This window comes from Dunckerocampus dactyliophorus, chromosome 16 (assembly GCF_027744805.1).
Source record: "Dunckerocampus dactyliophorus isolate RoL2022-P2 chromosome 16, RoL_Ddac_1.1, whole genome shotgun sequence".
Lineage (NCBI taxonomy): Eukaryota > Metazoa > Chordata > Actinopteri > Syngnathiformes > Syngnathidae > Dunckerocampus > Dunckerocampus dactyliophorus.
This window is the reverse complement of record NC_072834.1, coordinates 14,398,369-14,424,432: the sequence shown is the minus strand read 5'-3', so window position 1 is coordinate 14,424,432 and position 26,064 is coordinate 14,398,369. Positions and strand designations below refer to the sequence as shown.

The window sequence follows — 26,064 nt, the reverse complement described above, 5'->3', positions numbered from 1 at the left end:
ACAACAGAACAAAAAAGCAAGCCATTTGAAAGCTAAATCCATATGATCTGCCCCCCTCTCCCTCATACTACAATGGACTTTTCCATGATGAACAAAGACTGAGAAGCCACTGAGGCTGCCTTTCCTGTTTTTTTGTGTTAAAAGAACATGTGAAGAGGGCCTTAGGCCCCAAAATTGCTAAGACCGCCACTGTTCAAGAGTCAAATGGCATGTTGAGTACAATAAATTTGTACATGTTGGCAGGTCTGCACTAGCATTGAAACTACTCCCTGCCAATCCCCCCGACAGTTCAGCGCGCCCCCTCCCCCGGGGTGGCCCGCCCCACTATTTGAGAAGCACTGCTTTGGAGGAATATGGAGGTGACGGAAGCACGGTTGTCACCGTAGCCTTACAACCAGGCTAAAGGCTAGTAGACTGTGACTCTTGTTTCATCTGCCCTTCGAGCAATCATCTTTTATCATTCATTTGTGATACATACACATTTTACCATTTAACACAACAAGTGTGTGAGGCATATTATAGGGCTCAGAGTATCAAAAATAGGCATTTTATGGGTGCATCCATTACAAGTAGCAGATTAATTTAAGAGACGCTGACAGCAAAGTCACTCACAATAAGTGGCTCTTCACTGTACTCATCAACAATCACAGTATGTGCCTCACAATAGAATCAAATCACGTCATGAACACAGCTAATCATCACAGTCATTACAATTGTGCGACGTATGCCTTCATAGTTTCCTGCTGAGAGTAACAATCCACTGGTTTCGCCATGATAATTGCCATCAGGTTTTATCACCATGATATTATCATCGGGCTTTATGGCTGCCTCACATTAGCAATTAGCAATGCTAATTTGGCTGCCTTCCTGACAGCCACCTAGCTACCGTGCTCCTGTGTTAGCTCATTCTCCCCCAAATCTTCATTTAGAACATTCTCCTTCTCTGAGCAGGCTGCCATTGTTCGCCATGTTTGGGTGGAAGTGGACAAAACGTTACTCACCTCCTCTTAATGGCGATTATTTTAAGCAGACAACCGTCTGAAGCTAGCCCGCTAGTCAACCGGCTAAGCCAGGCTGGTGTTCGTCATATCTTCGATCAAAACATCCACCGCCTGCCTTTGTGGTCAGCACAAGACGGCGTCACACAACAACGCAACAACAGTAAACTGTCGACATTCAGCTACACCGTACCTTTTCTTCGTCGACGTGTACGATCACTTGGTCATCCCTCGACGCCGATTGTCCTCTTTCTGGGCTTTAATGGCTTGTTTTCATCAGTCCTCTCTCTCGTCTCTCTGCCGCTTCCAAGCTGACAGGAGCACAGCAAGAGATGGCCCAGGCCCCTCCCCTAGCAACCAATCATATTCGCCCGCTCTGGAAACTGGGGCCCAGAAGGTCTCCCATTGGCTGTCGCCTGTGCCCATCAACGTGTCGCTAGGGTCGCACCTTGGTCCAAGGGCAGGACACCTGCTATGGAAGGATGCTGAGCCTCCACTCATGGAAGGATGGAAAAAAGGAAAAGAATGAATGTGTTTGTGTGCTAAAAGACACGTTTAGGCAGCTGTGCAAACAAATGGCACAGCTGTGCGCGTGTGTGTGTGTGTGTGTGTGTGTGTGTGTGTGTGTGTGTGTGTGTGTGTGTGCGCCTATTCAACCTGCACACATCCTGGTCACCATTGTATGTTTCTTTATATGGTGACCTCCGGTACATTGTAGGCTTTAGTGATCCAATTAAAAATTATGTTACCCATTTAATCCTTTTATTGATTCTCCTTGCACATAGCTCAGTGGCCACTTTATTAGGCACACACGCTTGACAGTCAATGCAAAAATTCTAGCATAAAATACAGTGTTTACTTCTTATTGACACTGACAGAGAAGTATTTATTGTGGTGTATAGGCTAAGACCTGTTGGCTTATTTAGCAACACAAGAAAGTTGCATCTTCTTAATATTCTCGGTCAACATTTTTGATTCAGCCTCTTTTCATTAGTGTGCAGGTGTACCTAATCTTGTGTCCGGCGAGCATGCATTTGTTGGTCTTTTTCCACTGATAAAAATAGAGCGCTGTCATGTTGAAAGAAAGCAGGAAGTGGAGCAAGGCTTTAGTTCTCTATATTGGGAGAGTCACAATTTAAAAACAGAATCACAACACAATAAAATATTTCTTGTTCCACAAAAATTATCATATCATTTGTACAACATTACAATGTCCTTTGTCGAAATTAAAACTGTTGAAGCGGAATTATCTTGTAATAAAGAGTGGAAGTTACATTGAACAGAAACTAAAGCAAAGGGCCTCATGTAGTGATGAGTTAGGATCCACGAATACCAAATGATTTCATCCAGTGCAAGTCTATCCTGCAAGAATGTCATGTAAATTGAGGTGTAGCAAGTAAAAAATAGGGCAGGTAGAGCGCACAAATACAACACAAGTTGGAGTCATTGTTACATTTGTTGTCTTCATGTTATGAGCTCGTTTCACAGCGAGATAACACAAAAATGGTGTCATTTGAAATGGCAGTGAATCAGCCCTGCTAAAATATAACTACAGTTTTTAAAAAAAGTACCAGCAGAAAAATCTTAAATACAACAAATGTAACAATAGAGATGAGTGGCAATAACAGTAATGATGTTAATAGTTGCACACTCCCATTTGTCGTTATTGTTCAACCATAATGCACATAGAGCCTAAAACTGCAATTAATCTGAACCGCAGGTAGACATGGAATAAAATTAGCTTTATAGATCTAGATGAATATGTAGTTCAGTATTTCAGTATTAGTATTTCTACACTGTTTCCTAGCCATGTTGTCATGGTAACATGCTAATATAATGTAACATGTAACACCAATGGGCTAATACTTATAAGGTTGATCACTGGCTCCTCCCACTCGTGAGTGCACAGTGTCTTCAAGCACAACGGCAACAGCTCATTTTCTGGTTTAAGACAAAGGGTTTGACAAATCTTAGTGCCGCCATCGGGTCCATACTTGCAATGGCCAACCATCCCTGCAACCAGATTCAGGCGTAGGGAGGATCAGCGCCAGCCAGCTGGAGGAAGGCGTGAGGCTGGTCACAGGACGCCCTCGCCGTGTCCGTCAAGATGGTGGAGGAGGTGAGGTTTTTGCGGTTCTTTAAGCCATGTCTCCTCTGCCAGCGACACAACAGAAGCTCTGCCTGCTCTCTGAAGAACCTGGTGGTCAAGGTGTAGAGGATGGGGTTCAAGGCGCTGTTGATGGGAAGGATGAAGATGACCACCCAGCTGGAAATGGTGCCTGCAACAACAAAAGGTGTGTTTTAGCATGCTTTCATGTGATGCTGCAGTTGCGTTCACACTTGTCCGTTACTGTGATTCTGGAACAAAAATGTATTGTTATCCGATAATGTTGGCTGACGACATTGATGTTGACGTGGGAATGAGACTTCATCAAACTGCCCTATGCTCCATAGAGCAACAAAGCTTGCTAGCTCAGTATGTCTGTGTTCTTTAATTAATTCCAAGTTTTGCATTTGGGCTGTAAACATGCAATTTGCAATGACTGCTATGCACTATTTATGCGAGTGGGAGTAGGGCGTCATCCTTTCATGCTTCTAATCTCATACCACACCTCAGAAATAATCACTCCGAGTCACACACGTTTATGCAGCAAAAAAATAACAAGTGACCAGAAGTACTTAAAAACCTACCCAGCTATAACCAGTTTATAATTTTACTGATTGAATTAGTTCACATACTTTGCATTTTACTTTGTTCTTATACGGATTTTGTGACACATACTGTAGAAATGTGCATCTTTCCCCAGTGTATCATCGTATAGTAGGAGGAAACGCTATAACAGTTAACTATTGGTCATCATTTTTTGAATGACTATTTTGTTGAGACAAAATGTTTAAAATAAATATGGCACTTTTTCTATAACTTCTATTGCACATTGCAGTATTTGTCTTATTTTGCACAAACAGTGTTCATCAGTAAAAGAAGCATCATATGTTAAATACATACAAAGACATTGGTTTGACGGAAGAGCTGCTGCCTATATTGTTATCTGTTTGATATCGGTATTGGTATTGTAAGTACTGGGCAATATTGGTAAGAAAGCCAATATAGAGCATCTTTATGCTTGTATTTTTGACCAAATAATGTTCTCTGTTAAGCGTATGCATAACATCGCACCTGAAGTTGACAACATGTGACATGTACATCGACATGGACACGTACACATCCAATGGTCCAAAGTCTTATTTCTATGGGGGAATTTCTACCAGCTGAGATGTAACAAAGAGAATAAAGATATGAAGGCGTCAAAAAGGAGACAGCATTTCTGACAACTTCAGTGAACTGTAAAGATCAACAAGATCCCTTTGTTGAAAAGATCCAGGTATGTTTAACTAACTAGTTACACTTCTGGGCTTACATTTAAATATATATTTTTTTTGATGGCTCAGTTTTCTGTTGGGTGTTGGTATGCAACACCTGGTTTCGGTTTCACATCGTTAGCACGGTTGGTACAGTATTTATACTACTACATACTACTGAGGAGACTGAGGTCCTTTGGTGTGTACAGGACTCTCTTACGGACCTTTTATGACTCTGTGGTGGCCTCAGCCATCTTCTATGCTGTAGGCTGCTGGAGAGGGGGCAGCTCGGACAGGGACAGGAGCAGGATCAATAGACTGACCAGGAGAGCGAGCTCTGTCCTGGACGGTCTTCTGGACTCCGTGGAGGAAGTGGGGGAGAGAAGGATGTTGGCTAAGCTGACATCCATCATGGACAACACCTCTCACCCGCTACATGACACTGTTGTTTCTCTGGGCAGCTCCTTCAGCAGCAGACTGTTACACCCACGGTGTAAGAAGGAGAGGTTCCGCAGGTCCTTCATACCAACCGCTGTCAGGCTCTACAACACCTGCACCACCTGAACCACGTGTCACTATGTATTCTTTAGAACCCATCTCTCAGGGTGTGTTAACGCTTATTATTTTTGGTCAAGCAAACAACCTCTAGTCAGTTTGCTCTGCTAGCACAGTTCCTTTGGTTAAATGGGAACGTGGGACACTGAACCCAAGACAGGACCAAACTGCTGAGCGATGCAAGTGTGAATGCTGCCTGCATCAACAGCCCGAATGTGAGCGTAACCACGTGATGCATAGCAACAACCGGTGTTTCCCACACATTTGTTTGTGGCGCTCTACCACAAATACATTTGGACCGCCACAAGTAGATTTGGTGCAATTTGTTCGGCTTCGCTAATAAACATATTTTTTTCCCCTTGTTGACTGGAAAGGATGTACATGGCAAGAGCTGTGCTGTCGATACTAGAATTTTGAACTATTTTGGTGTTTCCTGACTACACTTTACGAACACAATATCAGAACAGCTTGCTGAAACCCTCAACTGTAACTTGGATAGGCGAGAGGTACAGATTCCTTGAAATAAACTAGTTACAAGTGCTGACAGCTGTTAGCAAGCCAAGCTAGCTAACTGGCTAACTGCTGAAGTTCAAAGCGGTTGCCTAGCAACAATGCCAAACACAATGATATCGGCCCTGGAAGTCCGGATTCAAAATCAGAAAAGGGTCAGTCTGGTTGTCGGATGAAGAGGATGACGCCTCGAATGAAAAACCAGTTCCAGAATTCGACAATATTCTCGACAGCAATAATTTGATGTTATTACACGCCTTGAAGCAGGAGATGAGAGAGATACTAGAGCAAGCTGCAGCGCAAACAAGGCAAGGGTTTAGGTGTCAGCTATCACAGACTGAGGATGGACTTACGCAGAACGGCACCCTCTACGGAATGCTCAGGGGGATCCATAAGGAAGTCATAAACCTTAAGAGGCAAAATAGAGCAGGGAGCAAGGATACCAAGGCACTACGGCACAAGCCAATACTATCAAGGTATTACAAGATGATAATGCTGCCTTGCGAGAAGCTCTTAAGGAGGTTAAAAACCCTATGGCAGCAAATCGAGCATTATGCAATGATATCAAGGTTCTACAGCAGTGGTTCCCAAACTTTTCACAGTCGCGTACCCCTTCACACATTTGACTTGAAGCCACGTACCCCCTACTCCTGCACACTTAAAAAAACTAAACATTTTTAACTTTCATTAAATTGAAATATTAAGCATGATTAATTGGTTTATTATTTTAAAGTAAGTAATTTTGGCTCAAAAATTACCATTTTGCATGGTCAAATTGTGATAAAAGTTTTACATGAGCACTGATAAATAGATAAGATGTGAATTTCTCTTGGAGATTATTTAATAAAGTATCTAAGTATTGGACCTACATGTCTTTTATTTCAGCCGGATGTTGGGATCCTTGCCTTTGATGGGTTGAACTTGAGCTTCACTTTTGTCCACTTGCAAACCCCCGGGGCAACGCCAATTGTCATGTGGGGTAAGGCAAATAAAAACAAAAACAATTAGCGCCTATCACACAATTACAAGCGTACCTGAACACCTCATAGCACAGAGCGCACTGTCATAGCAGAAAGAAGGAAGGAGACACGACATGACGCTCTTCATTCCTCTGTGTGAGTTAAATGAATAAGTAAGTAAGTTTGATGATTATGTCAAATGTCTGAAGGGGTACGTGACTGTAAAAAGTTTGGGAACCACTGCTCTATGTAAAAGCACCCACGTGTGGCTCCGTTTTGCTTGTGACATAAAAAAAAACCTCAGAAAGAAGCAAAAGAAGGAAGTTCATCTGTATTTCTAAACATCATTATTTTGCTTTTCATGTTTTTGACTCACTTTTTGTCTCCCACAGCGTCCATAAAATTTGCATGCACGTGTCATGTTGGATTATGCAAATTAGACGATGGTGTAAACTAGTGGTCACCAACCTTTTTGAGTCTAAGAACCCTGACCTCGGCCACGATCAGTTACATACTTAAAGCCTTTAAAGCAGGGGTCTCAAAGTTGCGGCCCACCAAATCGTATCTTGCGGCCCGCGACTGGACATCAAAGAGTAGTGTAACTGCAGCCCGCACCATCTGGGCAAGCTCAGTGTTACTTACATACTTACAGGGGAAAGTAAACGCCAACACTGAACTATTTGTGTTATCACATGGATGTATGGTGAATTGTATCGTATCGTGAGGTACCCTGAGATTCCCAGCCCTACTCCCAATACTTGATGCGGCCCAGCCTCACCCAGACTCTACCTCCACTGGCCCCCAGTGAAATTGAGTTTGAGACCCCTGCTTTAAAGTCTTTAAATATAAAAGCTTTGTGTTATATTGGCTGTTGTTGTCAAAATTGTATCTTTTTCTATTGTGCCTTTTGCCCTATTTTTGCAATTTTTTTCTGTTTTTTAAATTTGATTTTGATTCTGCAGTGATGCAATGACAAATGAGCCACAGGCCATGGATGGCCCCTGGGTCGCACTTTGGGCACCCCTAGTTTTATGGATCTTTGTCGCAGTCGGGCATGTGGCATCGGCTCTATGAGCAAACTACAACGCTATTTGACTTGTTGGCTCAGTGTCGCGGGCGAGCGATGGTGGCTGGAGGGGCTGGTCAATGCGTTACAGTTTTTAACAGTCAGCCCTAACGAGCTGCCGCAATTTCTTTGGAGGTGCACGTCTATGGAGTTACAATTGTGCCTTAATTTTGAGGTAGCAAAGGCTGATTTTGAGCCATATTAACGTGCAATAACTACTGTTGTGTGCATAGGCACATGGCTGCGCTCTGTCACGCCCTTTCTCTCTTTCTCTCTACCTCTGCAAACTTGTCCTGCTTGTTGCTTGCGGGGCGAGGCGAGCCAGTGTACGTGCGCTGGTACCTCCGGTCGGGTTTTGGGGACTGGGCTCCTTGCTGGAGCGTGCCTGGAGGGCGGTGAGGCGTACGGGCGTGTTCAGTGGTCAAAATGCGTGCCTGTTGGTCACTCTCCAGGAGGGGAGGGCACTGATGTGATCATAAAAGATTTTCTAATATTCTCACAATGGACCAGCAAAGTCCCAAAGATGGACTGTTGGCTTGCGATTGATTGGTTGATTGGTAACCCTTGGTGTAAACAAACACTTGACTAAACTAGCTAACTACTCCTACTAGAGTTCGTTTTAACTGGACCTCAGTTTTAAGTCTTCTTCTGAATGACATTACCAGGGATCTCCACTTCCAGCAGCGAGAGGAGTTTGACGAAGATTATGGGGATCCAGCAGAGGGCGTCTGAGAAGACGATGAAGAAAAACCTGTTGGCCACGGCCACCTCTCTGTGCAGCCTGCCCGTATTCATGCCAGTTTTGTAGATGCAGAAGAACATTGCAGAGTAGCAGAAGACGATCACCAAGAAGGCCACTGCATTCAGACCTGAAGAAGACAAGTCAAAAATACAACAGTGCACACATGAAGCACACGCAAGCTTTCCAAACATCTACCCAGGAAAATCACGGTTGAATATCCTTTAGAGGTGGCTTTTTCCTGCCTGTCCGAATGCAGGGGAAAGCAAACACCGTTACGTCCGTAGTAGTTCCCAAACACGTCCTCGTTCATTAGTGGCACGGCAGCGATAACGAAGCCCAGCAGCCAGATGGACACCAGGACCACCTTGGAGAACAATAAATGATCCACTCAAGGTGAAATAGTCCACTTTAGTGGAAAATGATGTTGATGACGATGGAGCTCACCCCAGTCTGACGCTTTCCAGGACGCAGGCCGCTGAACGGGAACACGATGACCAGGAACTTCTCCAGGGTCAGGTAGGTCAGGAGCAGCATGGACACCTGAAGGAGAAGAAACGCTTGTCAGAAATGAATAAAGAAGCGTGTAGGAAAGGGGTGAGAGGACAAGAAGAACAATACAGGGAGGAAGTTACACAAAGTAAGCGCACTCCCGTTCCTCACTTGTTAGCAAAGTGAACATTTGATACTATTAACACTGCTTCACTTCTTTTTACATTTGTGTGATGCTTACAATGTGACTTCAAACCCTGCCCTTACATACGTAATAAAGCTAAAATAAAGCTATGATATACGTTAGTTGTTGTTTCGTACCTCAGAGGAGAGCATGGCCAGGAACCCCATGGTCCGACACTCTGTACTCTCCATCCAGATAAGAGCCTTGCGGTTGTACTGTCCCCGAAATTTGACATCAAACACGCCCACAAAGAAGAGGTAAACGCCCATGAGGCAGTCTGCACCTGAGAGTAAAAAGTGACGCGTGTGGCGTATTTATCCCCCCCCACAGTTGAGAATGTGACTTGATGTGGTCTGGTCTTACAGCAGAGGACCTTGATGCAGGCAGCGTGCATGCTGTTCTCGGCGCTGATCAGCGAGCGCATGCCGATGACCAGCAGGTTCCCAAAGCAGGTGATGAAGGCCATGACCCACACGGACACCCGAAGCACACCACTTGCCAGCATGTCCTCCAAAGACGACAGACCATCCGTGTTGGGCTTGCAGGACCTGACGTGAGGAGCGTAGGCGCAGTACTTGAAGCTCTTGAAGTATCTGTAGACGCGGACAAGATGGAAGCAGATGGCCAAGAGAAGAGGGGACGACGTGAGGATTTCATGCTCACATGTGAGAGAGGTTCTCCATGGGCAAGAACATCTCCTTCTGGATGACCGGAATGTCGATGCCCTCCAGAGCCCTGTGGGAAGTGGAACCCTTGTTAATGTAGTGTGCACATGCGAGCGTGCACGCTCACGAGAGTGCAAGGACTCACAGAGACTGAAGATGCTTCAGGTGGCTCAAGTGGCCTAGTTGGAGGCGGACAAGAGGATTGTTGGAAATGTTTCTGAAACAACAAAAAAGGACTGACCACAAGATGGCACTGTTTTTCTTTCTTTTTAGCACATATTTTATATTTAATACAGAGCAGTGATTCAATTGGAACATTCAAGTGAATGTACTCCTTATTGTCATGCTTTCAATGGTCAAATGGTTGTGGTGAAAGAACTCTGCCTCGCAACAAGGAACAACTGGTTTAAAAATAATTCAAGGACATGGAATACTCCATGGAACACTTACAGTTTGACCAGCGACCTCCAGAGGCTCCTAAAGGTGTTTTTTGGAAGCTCCCTGATCCTGTTGCTGGAGAGATTCCTGCACAAAGGGTGGTCAAAACATTAGGAACAGCTCTCAGTATGCTACAGTACACAATAGTGTAGCATATTCTTACATGAATACCTCTCTGACAAAAAAATCCCTCAGAAAGAAGCAAAAGAAGGAAGTTCATCTGTATTTCTAAATATAACTATTTTGCTTTTCATGTTTTTGACTCACTTTTTGTCTCCCACAGCGTCCATAAAAATTGCATGCACATGTGTCATGTTGGATTATGCAAATTAGACGATGGTGTAAACTAGTGGTCACCAACCTTTTTGAGTCTAAGAACCCTGACCTCGGCCCCAATCAGATACATACTTAAAGCCTTTAAGCCTTTTAAGGCTTTAGATGTAAAAGCTTCGTGTTATATTGGCTGCTGTTGTCAAAATTTCATCTTTTTCTATTGTGCCTTTTGCTCTATTTTTTGGTAATGGAGCAGGACCAACCCAGACTGAACTAAAAAAAAAAAAAAAAAAAAAAGCAGTCCAATATGAAGGCACACGTTTCTACATGTTTCCTAATACATACCACATCTTAGATGAATATAAGCTTAGTAAAATCTGTTTCATTTAAAGGTGGACGCAAAACGGGGATGAAGTTATGTCAAAAATGAATTGCAGTAATTCCAGACGGATATTTTAAAAGTATTTAACTTGATGACATTAACACCATCAAAATGTTAGGTATATTATAACTATTTTATGAGGAACTAATGTTGTATGTTATTTCAAAGCACAAAAAAAGATAAGCCCATCATTTGTGGAAAAGGAAAGAGTAAGTTTACGCACACGGCCCTGACACTATCCACACAAAATAAAGGCCGTCATAAATAACAGTTGTTATTGATGACATACGCACAGAAAAACTTCAGAAAAACGCACAGACAACTTTCATTGTCCAAAGAAAAGGTAGAAATGGAGCACGGAGGGCATATTAGCTCTGTGTCTTGTAAACTTAAACCCTATAAAATGATTTCATTGACAACTTGTTTTTTGTTCTAATTAATATTAAGGCTGTCCAAAATAGCGCCTTAACGGCAGTAACTAATATATTTAATTGATTACATTACATGAACCCACACGGCAAGTCACGGCTCTCTATTATGACGACAGACGGTTGTACAGTGTAGCTCCCCACAGAGTCACACGGTGTCTAATACTCTTTTATAGCTTTATTCTTACCTGAATACATCAATAGCAGTGCAATTCTAACACCTATATTTAACTCCTACTCCAAACAAACACGCCCCTAGTTCATTAATTGCAGCAACACTTCCTCATTGAGTGCGAGATGCGTTTATTGACACTCCGGACATCACAACAACCTTTTTATTATGCGTGTATGGGTAGTCTAAATAAACAGAAATGCAATGAAAATCAATAAGTGGATATTCTTATCACTCTCTTTGTAACTCTTAATGCGGAAGTACAATTTGCTGAATTTAAGTGTGCTCGGAAATCCCAGAAAATCCACTCAAAACACGTGGATCCTACTTAAATGACCTAGTGTCTTTAAATGCAACTCGTCATTGCTCATAACAGCACAGTTAAAGACCGATTGAAATATTCTGCTACTAAAGAAACCAGTGTTAGGCAAATAGATTTCCAGACATGTGTGCCATCTCTTTTCAACCAAAGATGTTTTTCTCTGGTTAGGGGAACAAAACATCCACATTTTAGCTTACTGTTACAAGTGGCAAATTAGTGTAGTATCTAATAATATACTGTATCTAATTAATGATTAATTAATTATTTTTATTTTTACAATATGTCAAGTGCCAATAAGAAAATAAGCCAGAGATGTCCCCTGGGGCACAACTTCAGCAGTTGCTGTTCTCGTGGCGCAATGGAAGCATGTCTGACTCCAGATCAGGAGATTGAGTGTTCTTAATTTAATGCTTTAAGTCAGGGGTGTCAAACCCATGCCACGGAGGGCAGAGACACTGCAGGTTTTCTTTCCAACCAGTCACCAAAACAGGTGATTTAAATGATCAACGCCTCCTTCAATTTGAGGGAAGGAGCTCCTCAATTAAATCACCTGCTGGAGAAACTGGTTGGAGAGAAAACCTGCAGTGTTTCAGCGCTCCATTGATACATGTGCTTTAAGCGTTACTAACAGTTCAGCCAGTCTCCACAGAGATTTGAAGGTGTTTTCTGGAACTCTGCTGATCCTGTTGTCCATCAGCAACCTAAATGGAAGAGGAGCAAAGCTGTGTTGTAGAAATCTTTATTAACGCACTCGACGATTTGTTTGCAGGTGTGTACTACTAACAGAACTTCCAGCTTGCTGCACGTCTTCAGGATGGAGTGGTTGAGAGTTTGGATGCGGTTTCCCTCCAGGTCTCTGGAATAAAGCCAAAACCAAGACAAAGTGGTCACCACTAAGGCTGTAATGGTAAATAGTCTTTCACTTGCATAGGACTTTTCCACCTCTAAGGAACTCAAAGCGCTTTGACACTGCTAGCACCTTTACCTACTGATGACACAGCATCAGGAGCAACTGGGGGATCGGACCCACAACCTTCAGGTGTTTGGTTTAGTTTTATTTGAACATGCATGAAGGTGACAATGGAATACATCTCATGAATCATCCTTTCACAGTTCCACATGTCCAAAAGGAGTAGGAAGAAGCAAAGCTTATTTAATCCTACACCCCATCCATTCCACATCTTGTACAGTACATATTATTCACTCCCTGCTTTCCATGTAATATTTTGATATAATAATCAGTGTAATAATAAATAATGAATAATTAAAAATAAAAAAACAAGCATGACAGAACAATCAGTGTAACTATCAAGACTCTTCTGCCTTGTATTGTTTTTTGAATTTGCTTATCTGGGTACATTATTTTGAGCTCCTTACTCAATCCGTTCCATAATTTAATTCCACATACGGAAATGCTGTGGGTTTTCAGCGTTGTTCTTTCATATAAATGTTTTAAGTTTAATTTTCCCCTAAGATCATATTTCTCCTCTCTGATAGAGAAATACGGTATGACGTTTTTGGGTAGCAAATTATTATTAACTTTGTGCATTATTTTAGCAGTTTGAAAATGTACTAAATCAGCAAGTTTTAATATCTGTGATTTTAAAAATAAAAGGTTTGTATGTTCTCTATATTTGGCATTATGAATTATCCTCACCAATGTTTTTACTTTTATAATTATTGCCCCATATCTCCACCCAATAAGTTAGATATGGTAACACCAAAGAACAGTAGAGTGTGGAGTGATTTTTGATCAAGAACATATTTTGCTTTATTCAATAGTGAAGTATTTCTCGCCACCTTGTGTTGTATATATTTGATATGACATTTCCAACTAATTTTTTCGTCTATTATGATCCCCAGGAATGTAGTTTCTTTCACTCTTTCAATATCCACTCGGTTTATTTGTATTTGATCGTACTTATCCTTTCTGCTAGTTCCAAATAGCATAATAGGATTATTTTAGTTTTACTTAGTTCTAAGGATAATCTGTTTCTATCAAACCATGACTTTAATATGACCGTTTCATCCTTGACCTTTTTAATTAGTTCTTGTGTGCTTTCCCCAGAACAAAAGGCAGTGATATCATCCGCAAATAATACCAACTGTAAATCCTTTGTCACTTTACAGATGTCATTCATGTACAATTTGAACAGTTTTGGTCCCAATACGGACCCCTGGGGTACTCCACACGTAGTATTTAAACTCCCAGATGTGTATTCTCCTAGCTTTACAAATTGCTTTCTGTTTGCTAGGTAGCTTTTAACCCAATTCAAGACTAATCTTCTGATTCCGTACCTTTCTAATTTTGTTGTTAAAATACTTTGATTAATTCTATCGAAGTCTTTTGTCAGATCCATAAATACTGCAACTGCACGCCTTCTGTGGTCTATAGCAGTAGTAATTTCCTCCAGGTGTGGGAGACCACCTGAGACGTGCAGCTCCCTGGAAATATCATGTATGTACTCACAGCCAGTTCAAGGCGGGCATGTGCTGACAGAAGCTGGGGTGAGGAAGCTGCTGCAGGGAGGTGTCCACCATGGACCTGCAGAGACGAGACAGGGACGGCATGGAGCTGCAAAAGGAAGTAGAAAGACGTACTCACAGGTACATGAGAGAGTGGAGTCCAATGAAGGTGTCCCGGGTCAATCTGCTCAGAGGGTTATGATCCAACATCCTGGCGAAAGAAATACCCAATATACGGTTTTTGTCTTTATGTGTGAGACAAAATGAGAGGCGTGCGAGCTACTCACAGCCACTGCAAAGCACGGAGGTCCCTGAACACACCAGGACTGAGGGAGGAGATCAGGTTCTCACTGAGGAACCTGGACAAGGCAGGATGAAGAGCTACAGAATGATGTTGTGTGTATCAAATAAAACATGAGGGAGACCAATCAATCATTTATTGATGACTGTACTTACAATCTTTCCAGGCTGAAGAGCCCTCTGAAGGCATGTTTGGATATGACATAAAGGCCGTTGTTTTGAAGGAACCTGCACAACACACAAATAGTGGATCAATGACACTTGCAATATTTAGCACATGTAAAATATCGATTGGAGATACTCACAGTCTCTGCAGGGATGAATAACCTGAGAAGACAAAGTCAGACAACGTTCGGATGCTATTGCTCCTCAGCGAGCTGCAACACACAAAGGTTTCATTAGAACATTATGGACCAGGACAAGGACACAAACAACTGGGTACACCATGGAGGTTGAATGTCACTTTTAGTGACACACACAAGTGTAGAAAGAGAGTTCACACACACACACACACACACAAACACACATATAGTACATGTAATATATTTGAAGCCATGGGTGCTCACTTACAGCAAGGTGACATTGTGGGACATTTGAGGAACATGCTGCAGATGGACGCCCACACAAAAGACATCTGTTTGTTTGCAGTGACAGCTGTCTGGGTACTCCTGCAACACTACACACACACACACACACACAACTCAAATGACACAATCAATATGAATGAGTTAGTCACCACACACACACACACTTACAGCACTCATTCACCGGGTTGCGGTCCACCACATGAAAGTTCTGTAGGTTCTGTTCAAATAAGTAGGCCCATCCCGCGTTGTCTCCTAAAAAGAGGAAACACCATCACCTCGTACTGGTATCTGATTTTTCAACTTCCACCCGGGCTCTTACCACAAAGCTGCTCGTCGGCACCGTCGGCACAGTCTATCTGGCCGTTGCAGTGCAGATCCTGCGGGAGGCACTCGCTCACGTTGCCGCAGGGAAAGTGGCCGAGCGGGCATCGAACACCCACACCCGCCTCAGTGCTGGACACCATCTCTGATGGAAGCAACTACTGTGTCAGGTACACGTATGCAAAATTCTGCTTGGAAAATGCATCCGCAAAATAACAACAGATAGCAATTAGCAGTTGCTCAACCTAGTGGTGAAGGGCATGAGTCAGTTCACTCAACATTTTCCAGCAGGAAGATGCTTTTACAAGATGTGATGTTGTATATCTGCAAGGCATATCTGCACTATATACTGTATACCTGGAATTGTTTGTTTTTGTGTACAATTCAATTTAAAATGGACTTAATACTGTAAGTGGGAGGTAATGTATATTATTGGGATTGGATGCTTCAAACTCTCTACGATCATCTCAGTCCCCAACAAAGCCTCCATCTCAGGATTAAATGACCACACACCTGTGGCCTTGTCATCTGTGGTCATTAAATCCTTTGAGTGGTGTTGAGCCCCCTGAAGGACATCACAGGCCCCTTGCTGCACCCCTGCAGTTAGCCTAAAGGGCAAACAGGATGATGCAGTCAACGTGGGACTGTCCTACATCCTGCATCACCTCGACTCCCCAGGGACCTATGCAGGGATCCTGTTTGTGGATTTCAGTTCGGCGTTCAAACCATCATCCCTGAAATCCTCCACCAGAAGCTCTCGCAGCTCACTGTGCCAGCCTCCACCTGTCAGTGGATCACCAGCTTCCTGACTGACAGGAGCCAGCAGGTGAGGCTGGGGGGCATCACATCCAGCACCTGGACCACCAGCGCTGGCGCCCCCCAAGGGTATGTTCTCACTCCACTGCTCTTCTCCCTCTACACTAATGACTGCACCTCATGTGAAACTCCTGAAGTTTTCAGACAACACGACAGTCATCGGTGGAGTCTGCATACAGACGGGAGGTGGACCAACTGGTCTTCTGTTTGTGGTCAGAACCATCTGGAGCTGAACCCACTCAAGACTGCGGAGATGACTGTGGACTTCAGGAGAAACATCCCTACACTCGCCCAGCCTCACAATCCTCAACAACACAGTGTCTAATGTGGACACCTTCGGGTTTCTGGAAACCACAATCTCTCAGGACCTGAAACGGTCCTCCCACATGGACACTGTACCTAAAAAAGCCCAGCAGAGGTTGTACTGCGACAACTCAGGAAGTTCAATCTTCCCCAGGAGTTGCTGATCCAGTTCTACACCGCAATCATTCAGTCTGTTCTGTGCAGTTCCATCACTCTCTGGTTCGGATCTGCAACCAAACAGGACAGGAACAGACTCCAAAGGACCATCAAACCTGCAGAAAAAATAAGTGGAGCCAACCTTCCCTCCATATGTGACCAGTAGCGGTCCAGGGCCAGGAAGTGGGCAGGGAACATCACTGCAGACTTCTCACACCTTGGACACAAACTGTTCAAACCTCTCCCCTCAGGTAGGTGCTACAGAGACAGTTTGATTTTATGTGGCAGACTTCTTTTTTTAAAGTTCACTCATGTGGAGTTGGGGGAATGTGCATTTTTGAAAATATCCGCGTTCGTGTCCGTTCATTCCTGCTTGACATTTCTACTTCCCGATGGTCTCTGAGGCCGTGAATGTGTCCTGACCGCTGATCGGATGAGCCAGGAAAAGAGCAGTGGACGTGGATGCGGATATATGACTGTGGTTGCGTTGGCATGGTTGTTCGTTACAGTAAAGTGAATGTTGATTGATCACCTGCTCGTCATCCTCTCAACGTCTGGGCAAAAGCTACGGTATTTTATATCAACACAAAAACATCACAATACGAGACGTGTGTAACACAGAAGAGTTTGCAGCTGTGCAATGGGCAGGTTACTCGTTTACCAACATGCATTGCTGCAGTTAAAATTATCACTTTTGACTATCTTATGCGTATTTAAGGTATAGTTTTGTACAGACAGGGTGTCATTTTTTTGTTTTTAGTAGTGTACACTAGTGTACAGTTAATTTACAATTAAAGTAGAGTTACTTTTGGTCTGCATCTGGTACCCTTCATAAGAATGGTTGTGCAATTTCAATTTGTGCTATACAGTGTTCCCTCGTTTATCGTGGGGGAAAGCTTCCCAAAATAGCCCACAATAAGTGAAATCAGCAAAGTAGCCAACTTCATTTTTTTACAATTATTATATATGTTTTAAGGGGCTGCACGGTGGTCTAGTGGTCAGCATGGTGGCCACACAGTCACAGTCTGGAGATCGGGAAGACCTGGGTTCGATTCTCCTTTGGGCATTTCTGTGTGGAGTTTTCTCCCCCATGCGTGCGTGGGTTTTCTCCGGGTACTCCGGTTTCCTCCCACATTCCAAAAACATGCATGTTAGGTTCATTGGAGACTCTAAATGTGAGTGTGAATGGTTGTTTGTCTATATGTGCCCTGCGATTGGCTGGCGACCAGTCCAGGGTGTACCCCGCCTGTCGCCCAAAGTCAGCTGGGATAGGCTCCAGCATACCCCCGCGACCCTAATGAGGAGAAGCGGCATAGAAAATGGATGGATGGATGGAAGTATGGTTATTGACCATACAATAACAATACAACAACCATACAATAACATACAGTAAATACAGTATTAAAATACAGTATTGTAAAATTTGCTAGGAGGAAGTGATGCGCGGGACCGATTGCGTTCCGGGTACACATTGCGCAGTGACAGAGAGTTTGACACTCAACTTCTTACAATGCAATTCTTCTTAAATGGCCAGGTTCGGCCTGTAACAGCGTTCATATGTCGTAAGAAAAAAAAGAAGCAGTAAAAAAATTCTGCGAAACAGCGAATTCACAAAAGGTGAACCACGATAGTGTGAGGGAACACTGCATATAATATGTGGCCACTTGCATACATTTAGTACCAGAGGAGTAGTAAAGCCAGAAGGAATACTTCACTTGATTATGCAGATGGTCATAAGTACTTTCTTTGTTGAGGTCCATGTTGCGGGCCAACTCAGTCCTACTTTCCAAACAGTTCCACAGGCCGGATGAAGGGCCTGAGTGTGATACATATTACTGCTACTCAGGTCTTTTGTGGTATCAAAATACAACAGCAGTGCGAAATGGACGCTAACAATTAGGAAAAATCATTTTGTGGTGTTGTGTTGTTGCATGAAAAGGTCCAAACATGGTGGAGACCGCAGGATTACATGCGTCTTCCTCAGCGTGTTTGCTAAGAATCATTAAAACCCACAAGGAAAGCATCCATTAGCAGCGTGATTAGGCCGTCGTTTAAGACTCAGATTTCTTTGTCACATTAAGAGGCATGATTAAAAATGTGCATATAATATTTTAACTACCATTTTAACTATAACTACCACAGCATCCTATTCAGCAATTTAACTGCAAGGAATTGAACATTAGGAAAATGATTGAATGGATCAGACAGCCAACACAATGAAATACAAATACATTCATAATAATAATAACAATATAATAATTCATGTTATTTGTAGTGCATTGTACATTTGAAAGAAAGTAGTACATAGAAAGCAGTGATGTTACCTCCTATCTCCATGTGGGTCAGCTGGAGCAGGAACATGAGAACCTGTACGTCCATCCTGCTGGTTCTGCTGTTCCTAATCAAGAGTGTTCGGATTTTCTGGACCGCACAGGAGCCGGTCTGATGAACACAACCAGCTGACTCAGAATGCTCCTGCAGGAGACGGAGGAAGAGGCTGAAGATGTGGGAGGAGATTGGAACTCCCCGCCACATTCTGTCCACCACATCCCAGACGTTGATGTTAGTCCACTGGCTCAAGTCCTGAATGTCACTCTGTGTGTTTCAAAAATAAATGCAATAAATGACTTAACACAAAAGAATAATAGTACAATTTGTTATTATTTGATTAAAATTATGGTAGAGGTAGTCATTAGCCAGACGCAAGTTTTGGCTCACATGAGGAACAGCAACATAATTACTGTCTAGTGACTTCCTGGTCAGTGAAAAGTAAGCTTCAAAATAAAACCTTTGACCTCTGTATGGGGCAAGCATTTTATCACCTTATTTCAAATGCAAAACACACAAGAAAATACAAGAATAAAAGCGGTTGTACTGTGATGAGGACGCCACGGGCTTCGCCACTAAGGTCCCCTGAGGAACACATTTACAGTGACACACATGAGCAGGAGTTTTATTCGCGTCTTAAATGGCTTATTTACTCTTATTACGTCTACTATGTTGGGTAATACGAGTGGTAACCTATTTAAAGCCTCCATTACAATACATTGATGAGACAATAGAACAAAACCAGGAATTACTATTGAACTCCTCGTCTATGTTATGTTATTTATGTCTCGTTTGTCTTATTTTCTCTGATTATATCTACTATATTGGGTAATGCAAGTGTAAATGTGACTATAGGGGGTGCTATTTCATGTCTAGAGGGCTCTAATCATGTTAAAAAACGTATTGAGAAGATTGTAAACAGGTTTTCTATGCCATAACTACAAAAATATTCCATTAATTAATATTGAATCCTACATCGCGGAAATTCACGATAAACAAGGGACAACTGTCAATCCAATTGATCTGTTCTAGACACGCAAAAATATACATTTTATGGAGAGCAATTATAGTTTTACATGCAAAAAAATCAAAGTGAAATAATGATAAACAACGAATAGATGGTACTTATTGTTAATGCGTACTACACCTACAGTAGATCCTGGTGAGATTGAATTCAATGTTTTTCCTCGCCTTCTTTATCAAGTTGCTGACACTTGCGACTTTCTTTTGGCCCCATGGCGGGTTATTTAGCAGTCACACTCGATAAACAAATATGCACAGACAGTGAGTTAGCAACGTGTGGATTGCTTTGTTGGGGGACTCCATTTCATGGAACGAAAACCAAATCATTCAAAAACCGGTGCGTACAAAAAACGAGATTTGCGTGGACTGGATTCGCCTGTAACAATTATTTCATGCAAGAGAATATTACATCTTTTATCTTTTATCTTTCTCAATCTCGGGAGATGGGTGTAGTGTTTGCCAATGTTTACCTGACAAATCAAGTTGGATTACTTGGCTGTGTGGGAAAAGAATACATCCTGAAGACGTAGAAGAAGAAAGGCAGGACGTCTTCCAGAGAAGAGAGAGTGAGCTAGATAACAAGTCCCGATAAATGATATTTACATAATTCATTGATGAAGGCTACGTTAGCTCAAATTCTAGAGACACGTCCCTTGGGGCTAAACCCCCCCTATGTTTAGATCCCACTAATGTTCCTGTTACAATAATGCAATTAGCTAACGTGTTTGTGAGGTTCTAAAGACTTCAAAGTGTCTCCACATGTTCCTAACGTGAGATTTGGTAACTTAATCTTCTCACAACTGCTCTCAGAATGGAAAGCAGGTTGCCCATATTTGCCATCCAGGTTGTAATTAGGGTTGGAATTTAGGAACATGAGCAGTGATGTACTGTAGTGAGAGAACTGTTGAGGAGCTGATGGACATTTCTGCTTCATTCGGGCTGCAAGGTGTCAATTAAAAGTCTTTCACCAGTGAAGCAAACGAAAGCCTGAAAGAAACTTAATCTCTTCTGACCTGCTCTGGAGGAACCTGTCAAAGAGGTTCAGACTGTTCCAGCCAAATCTGAGAACAGATAGAATTACGACCCGCGACACGTTCATGAACTGCTTTCACCCAGAATGTTCCGCAGAACTTTAAAATTCCAGGAACCAGAACCAGTGAGGCCGTTATGTTCTGCTCTTATCAAGCTGCATTGATTACATTGATATTAGGGCTGTCAAATGATGAACATTTTTAATCAGATTAATCACGGTTTTCAAATTAATTAATCATGATTAATCATCATGTCACACTACCTTATACTACCTTATCATTTTACCTTATAATTGACCAATTTCCTATGTGTTTTAAACTAGAAAAGAGTACATTTGGAATACAGGACGAGACCAAATGGATTGCAATTGATATGAAACGAATTGGGGGGTAGGATTAAATAAACTTTGCTTCTTCCTACTCCTTTTTGGACATGTAGAACAGTTAATTGTACTATGTGATGTGATGTATTCCAATGTAACTTGTAGGCATATTCAAAATAAATGAAACTACTACCATTACTGTGTCTGAAATATGCCTATTTTTACTGTACTTTATCGAAATAAAGATAAATGACAGGGGAGGATTATATATAAACTGCTCAAAAAAATAAAGGGAACACTCAATTCACACTCAGTCAAAACTGCTGCAACACAGATTGACAATGAATTTCACATGCTGTTGAGCAAATGGAATAGACAACCGGTGGTGTCTTTTTCCACTTTAATTTTGAGTGTGACTCCAAATCCAGACCTGCATGGGTTAATAAATTTGATTTCAGTTGATAATTTTTGTGTGAATTTATTGTCAGCACATGAAACTATGTCAAGACCGAAATATTTAATAAGAATATTTCATTAATTTAGATCTAGGATGTGATATTTTAGTGTTCCCTTTATTTTTTTGAGCAGCATATATTTGCATGTATTAGCAACACCAAATTATTATTATGTAAATGAAGTTAAGAGATGGCACTTATGTCTGGAAAACAATTTACCTAACACTGGTTTCTTTAATAGCAGAATATTTGAATCAGACTTTTAACTGCGTTATTATGAGCAATGAGGAGTTCAAAGACACCACGTCATTTGACTTAGATTCACATTTCCGAGCACACGTAAATGCAGCAAATTGTACTTCCGCATTAAGAGTTACAAAGTGAGTGATAAGAATATCCACTTATTGATTTTCATTGCAATTCTGTTTATTTAGACCACCCATACACGCATAACAAAGACGTTGTTGTGATGTTCGGAGTGTCCCTGAACGCATCTCGCGGTCTGTCTCGTGACAATGAAGAAGTGTTGTTGCAATGAATGGACTAGAGACGTGTTTTTTTGGAGTAGGAGAAACATATATGGTGTTGGAATTGCACTGCTGTTGATGTGTTCAGGTAAGAATAAAGTTAGAAAACTGTGTGCCTCTGTGGGGAGCTACACTGTGCCGCCGTCTGTTGTCACAGTAGAGAGCCGTGGCTTGCCATGATGTGTGTGCGTTAATTACGCTAAAAAAATGTAACATAATGAATTAAACATATTAGTTACCGCCGTTAACTCGCTATTTTTGACAGTCCTAATTAATATTAGTGTAATTTTAGTTTCAGGAGCAAAAAAAACGTTACACATGCAGCTCAAGACAAAGGTTTGTGGTATTAGTATCGTGTCAAGACATAAAAACGTAGGCGCTAGCCTACACACATACACACACACACACACACAGGACAATACAGTACATGCCATCATGCTAACATGCTAGCGTTCAAACATCATTCTACCGTCAATGCGAATACGGGCCAAATATCAGCTAACAAAGTGGCACCATGGCGTGGATTAAACGTGGCCTTCTGGCTCAGCTCCAGTAAAGTAGGCTTAACACAACACTTTCACACGTTTACCTGTGCTTTTTTTTGTGATGCCGACACTTGATCCTGGCTTTGCTCGTTTGCCTGAGTGACAGGAGCAGGACGAACACCTTTCCAGTCAACAAAGAAAAAATATATATATTATTCCCATAATATTAGAACTTTTTCAGCAACCTTTTTTTTTTATTACAACTTTATTTTCTTTTGTTTGTTTCTCATAATATACTACTAAAATTATTATTATTATAATTGTTATTATTTTACCTTATGATATTACATTATTCTTTTTCCTGTTGAATTTGAACTTTTTTCTCTTCATATTTTGATTTTATTCTTGTAAAATTACGGCTGATTTTTAAATGTTTGCTGTTGTTGGCTTTCTTTTTTAATTTTTTTGTTAAATTATATTTTTAGAATGTGCCGTGGGCTGATAAAAAAAAAAACATCTGTGGGCCACAAATGGCCCCCGGGCCACACTTTGGACACCCCTGACGTAGCATATCTACGTTGGACTGTTTTTAGTTCTATTAAAAACTGAAAATGGCCTCTTCTTCTTCCTCTTGTGAGGCCCTTGGATGAAAAAGGCCCTGTCTTACAGGACAAATAGTCTCTAAAGATGAACAGAGAAAGTTCATACTTCAGCAGACGGGATGCAGTCAGCTTGTCAAAGTGAGACAACACCTGGAGTGTCGTCACGGAATGAGCCAGAAGAAGCAATTTCCTGTCTGGAAGCTGACAACATGTATCACAACGTCACCTCATCCAATGGGTGTGTGTGTGTTTGCACACTTTGTGTATCACATCAGCACTTTGTAACACAAACCATAAAAGGAAGAGGAAGGCCGTGACAGGAAGACACTTTTTGATGGATGGCATGAATGCATGCATCCTACCAGTCAATGTGTACAGTTTTAAGTATAAACACCTATGTTGTCATGGTAACAGATTTCACAGAGGCACATAATGTGTGTGCGAAGGGGGGTCCTCACACATTTTGACAGACAAGAACCACAAAGGAAGAACTTTTCTTGACTCCACACTGCTAATCCATTAGGAAATTCATGGTCAACAGGGGGCGGCATAGTTCACATTTGCATTGCGTTACACCGGGGTGTCCTAATTTTTCCACCCAAGGAGGCATGATGAAAATGTTAAAAATGCGGGGGCCACTGAGATATTTTTAAACTTTTTTCTTATTTTTTTTAATAAAACGTGCTAATCAATTAAATGTTTGTTTTGTATTAGTTTTTAATATTAGTGTGACAGCTAATGTTCCACATTTAAACCTTTTTCAAAGTGTTATTTTGTATGAAACAAACATTTTACATCGGTCAAAATATGCTCAGCAATTAAAAATACATTTGAAGTAAAAACATATCTGCTTTGTGTTCGAGGCGACAAAGCACGTTTTTAGTGTTTGCACGCTAAACACGCTAAAAATCATACGTAGGTCAAAATATGCTTATCAATTTCAAATATATTTAAGGTAAAAACAGGTCTGCTTTGTGTTAGAGGCAACAAACAACTTTTTAGTATTAGCATGATAGCTAACATTCCACATTTGTACCTTTTTTGTTATTTTTTTAAATGAAATACATTAAAAAATCCTATGTAGGTTAAAATATGCTAATTAATTAAATATATTAAGGAAAAAACATATCTGTCTTGTATTTGAGGTAACAAGGCAAGCTTTCAGTATTAGCGTGATAGCTAATATTCAACATTGAAACCTTTTTAAAAAAATTTATGAATCGTGCTTAAAATACGATGTACTGTAGGTCAAAATGTGATAAGCAATTAAATATATTTCAGGAAAAAAAATCTCTGCTTCATGTTGGAGGTGACAAAGCGAGGTTTTAGTTTTAGCCTGATAGCTAGCATTCAACATCTCAACCTTTATTGTTTTTTTAATTTTTTTATGAGACAACAAAACAAACAAAAATCCTATTCCAGGTCAAAATGTGCCAATTAAACTAATGATTTAAGGAAAAAACATGTCTGCTTTGTGTTAGAGACGACACAGCAAGGTTTCAGTATAAGTGTCACAGCTAACATTCAACATTTAAACCTTTTTAATGATTTTTTAAAGTGAAAAAATACCATGTAGATTAAAATGTTCTCATCAATTAAATATATTGATATATAAAAACATGTCTGGTTCGTGTTAGAGGAGACAAAGCAAGTTTTTAGCATAAGTGTGATAGCTAACATCCAGCATTCATTCATTCATACATTTTCTCTGCCACTTAATCCTCACGAGGGTTGCGGGGGTATGCTGGAGTCTATCCCAACTGACCTTGGATGAGAGGCGGGGTACACCCCGGACTGGTCACCAGCCAATTGCAGGCATTCAACATTTTAACCATGTTAATTTTTTTATGAAACACGCTAAAAACCCAATGTACTATGTGCAAGGCCATAATCCTCCTTGGTAATGTTCCGGTGTGGGCTGTGTCTTGAGGAGAGGAAAAGATCTTATCCGATGCTGGAGGAAGGTCAAGATTCCAACGTGGCTTCCATCGCCACGCCGGGAGCACATTTGAAGAATGTAGAAAGATCTGGAAGATCAGAGCTGACAGAGCCAGCATTGTTTTTGGCCTCTTTAATTATTGATTGTTTCTAGGTTCAACTCCAGGAGTGTTCAAAGTGCGGCCTAAGGGGACATTTTGGAGCTGCAGCTTGTTTTTTTTTTATTGGCACTGGCATATTGTAACAATAAAATCAAATCAAATGTCCTTTGTTTAACCCCCTGTGGGATACCATCTAACCTGAGAAAAACATTTTGGTTGAAAAAAACCTCAGCCCTCAGTCATGTGTATGCCAACGCAACATGTGGCGCTATGACCACCGCTGTAAGAGCCAATGGAGCCAATCAAAAGCCTGAAGAAAGTCACGAGTGGAAAAGACACAATACTAGTCATAACGGTAATAACAGTGGACTGATAGTTATGTTAATATCAAGCTTGAACATACTATCAACAAAACTAAACAAAAAAGAAAATTGTCTTAGATCAGCAGTGTCCAAAGGGCAGCCGAGGGGCCACTCATTTGGCCCTCGGCATGAATTAAAGATAAAATTATTGAATTATGAATGAGATACCAAATATTACTTGCTTTGTCACTTATAACACAAAGCTAAGATGTTTAGTTCAGGTGGTGGTGTAAAAAGTGTTTGCCCCCTTCCTGATTTCTTATTTTTTTGCACGCTTGTCACACTTAAATGTTTCAGATCATCAAACAGATGTAAATATTAGTCAATGGCAACACAACTGAACACAACATGCAGTTTTCAAATGAAACTTTTTAATATTAAAGGATAATCCACCATA

General features: G+C 41.5%; 1 protein-coding gene across 1 annotated transcript; it reads right to left on the bottom strand.

Moving 5' to 3' along the window:
* Positions 1-2,108: 2,108 nt before the first annotated feature.
* Positions 2,109-25,350, bottom strand: rxfp2a (relaxin family peptide receptor 2a). Its single transcript, XM_054755928.1, has 22 exons — positions 25,032-25,350; positions 22,769-22,845; positions 18,817-19,087; positions 15,216-15,362; positions 15,065-15,148; positions 14,880-14,985; positions 14,615-14,686; positions 14,466-14,537; positions 14,297-14,368; positions 14,149-14,220; positions 14,014-14,088; positions 12,328-12,399; positions 12,173-12,244; positions 9,979-10,053; positions 9,674-9,745; positions 9,527-9,598; positions 9,227-9,456; positions 9,001-9,146; positions 8,635-8,730; positions 8,386-8,554; positions 8,111-8,317; positions 2,109-3,277 (listed from the first exon to the last, which is right to left on the bottom strand). Exons 1-22 carry the CDS (start codon positions 25,321-25,323, stop codon positions 3,024-3,026), a joined length of 2,805 nt encoding a protein of 934 aa, XP_054611903.1. The 5' UTR covers positions 25,324-25,350; the 3' UTR covers positions 2,109-3,023.
* Between the last annotated feature and the right edge of the window lie 714 nt (positions 25,351-26,064).

What these genes read in the sequence shown, in the direction of transcription:
- rxfp2a (XM_054755928.1), bottom strand. Translation starts at nt 25,323, where the DNA reads ATGCTGGCTCTGTCAGCTCTGATCTTCCAGATCTTTCTACATTCTTCA. An exon ending in GACCCACATGGAGATAGGAG is followed by an intron (nt 15,363 to 18,816) that starts GTAACATCACTG and finishes TGCTTCCATCAG; the next exon opens with AGATGGTGTCCAGCACTGAG. An exon ending in TGGCCATGCTCTCCTCTGAG is followed by an intron (nt 8,731 to 9,000) that starts GTACGAAACAAC and finishes CTTCTCCTTCAG; the next exon opens with GTGTCCATGCTGCTCCTGAC.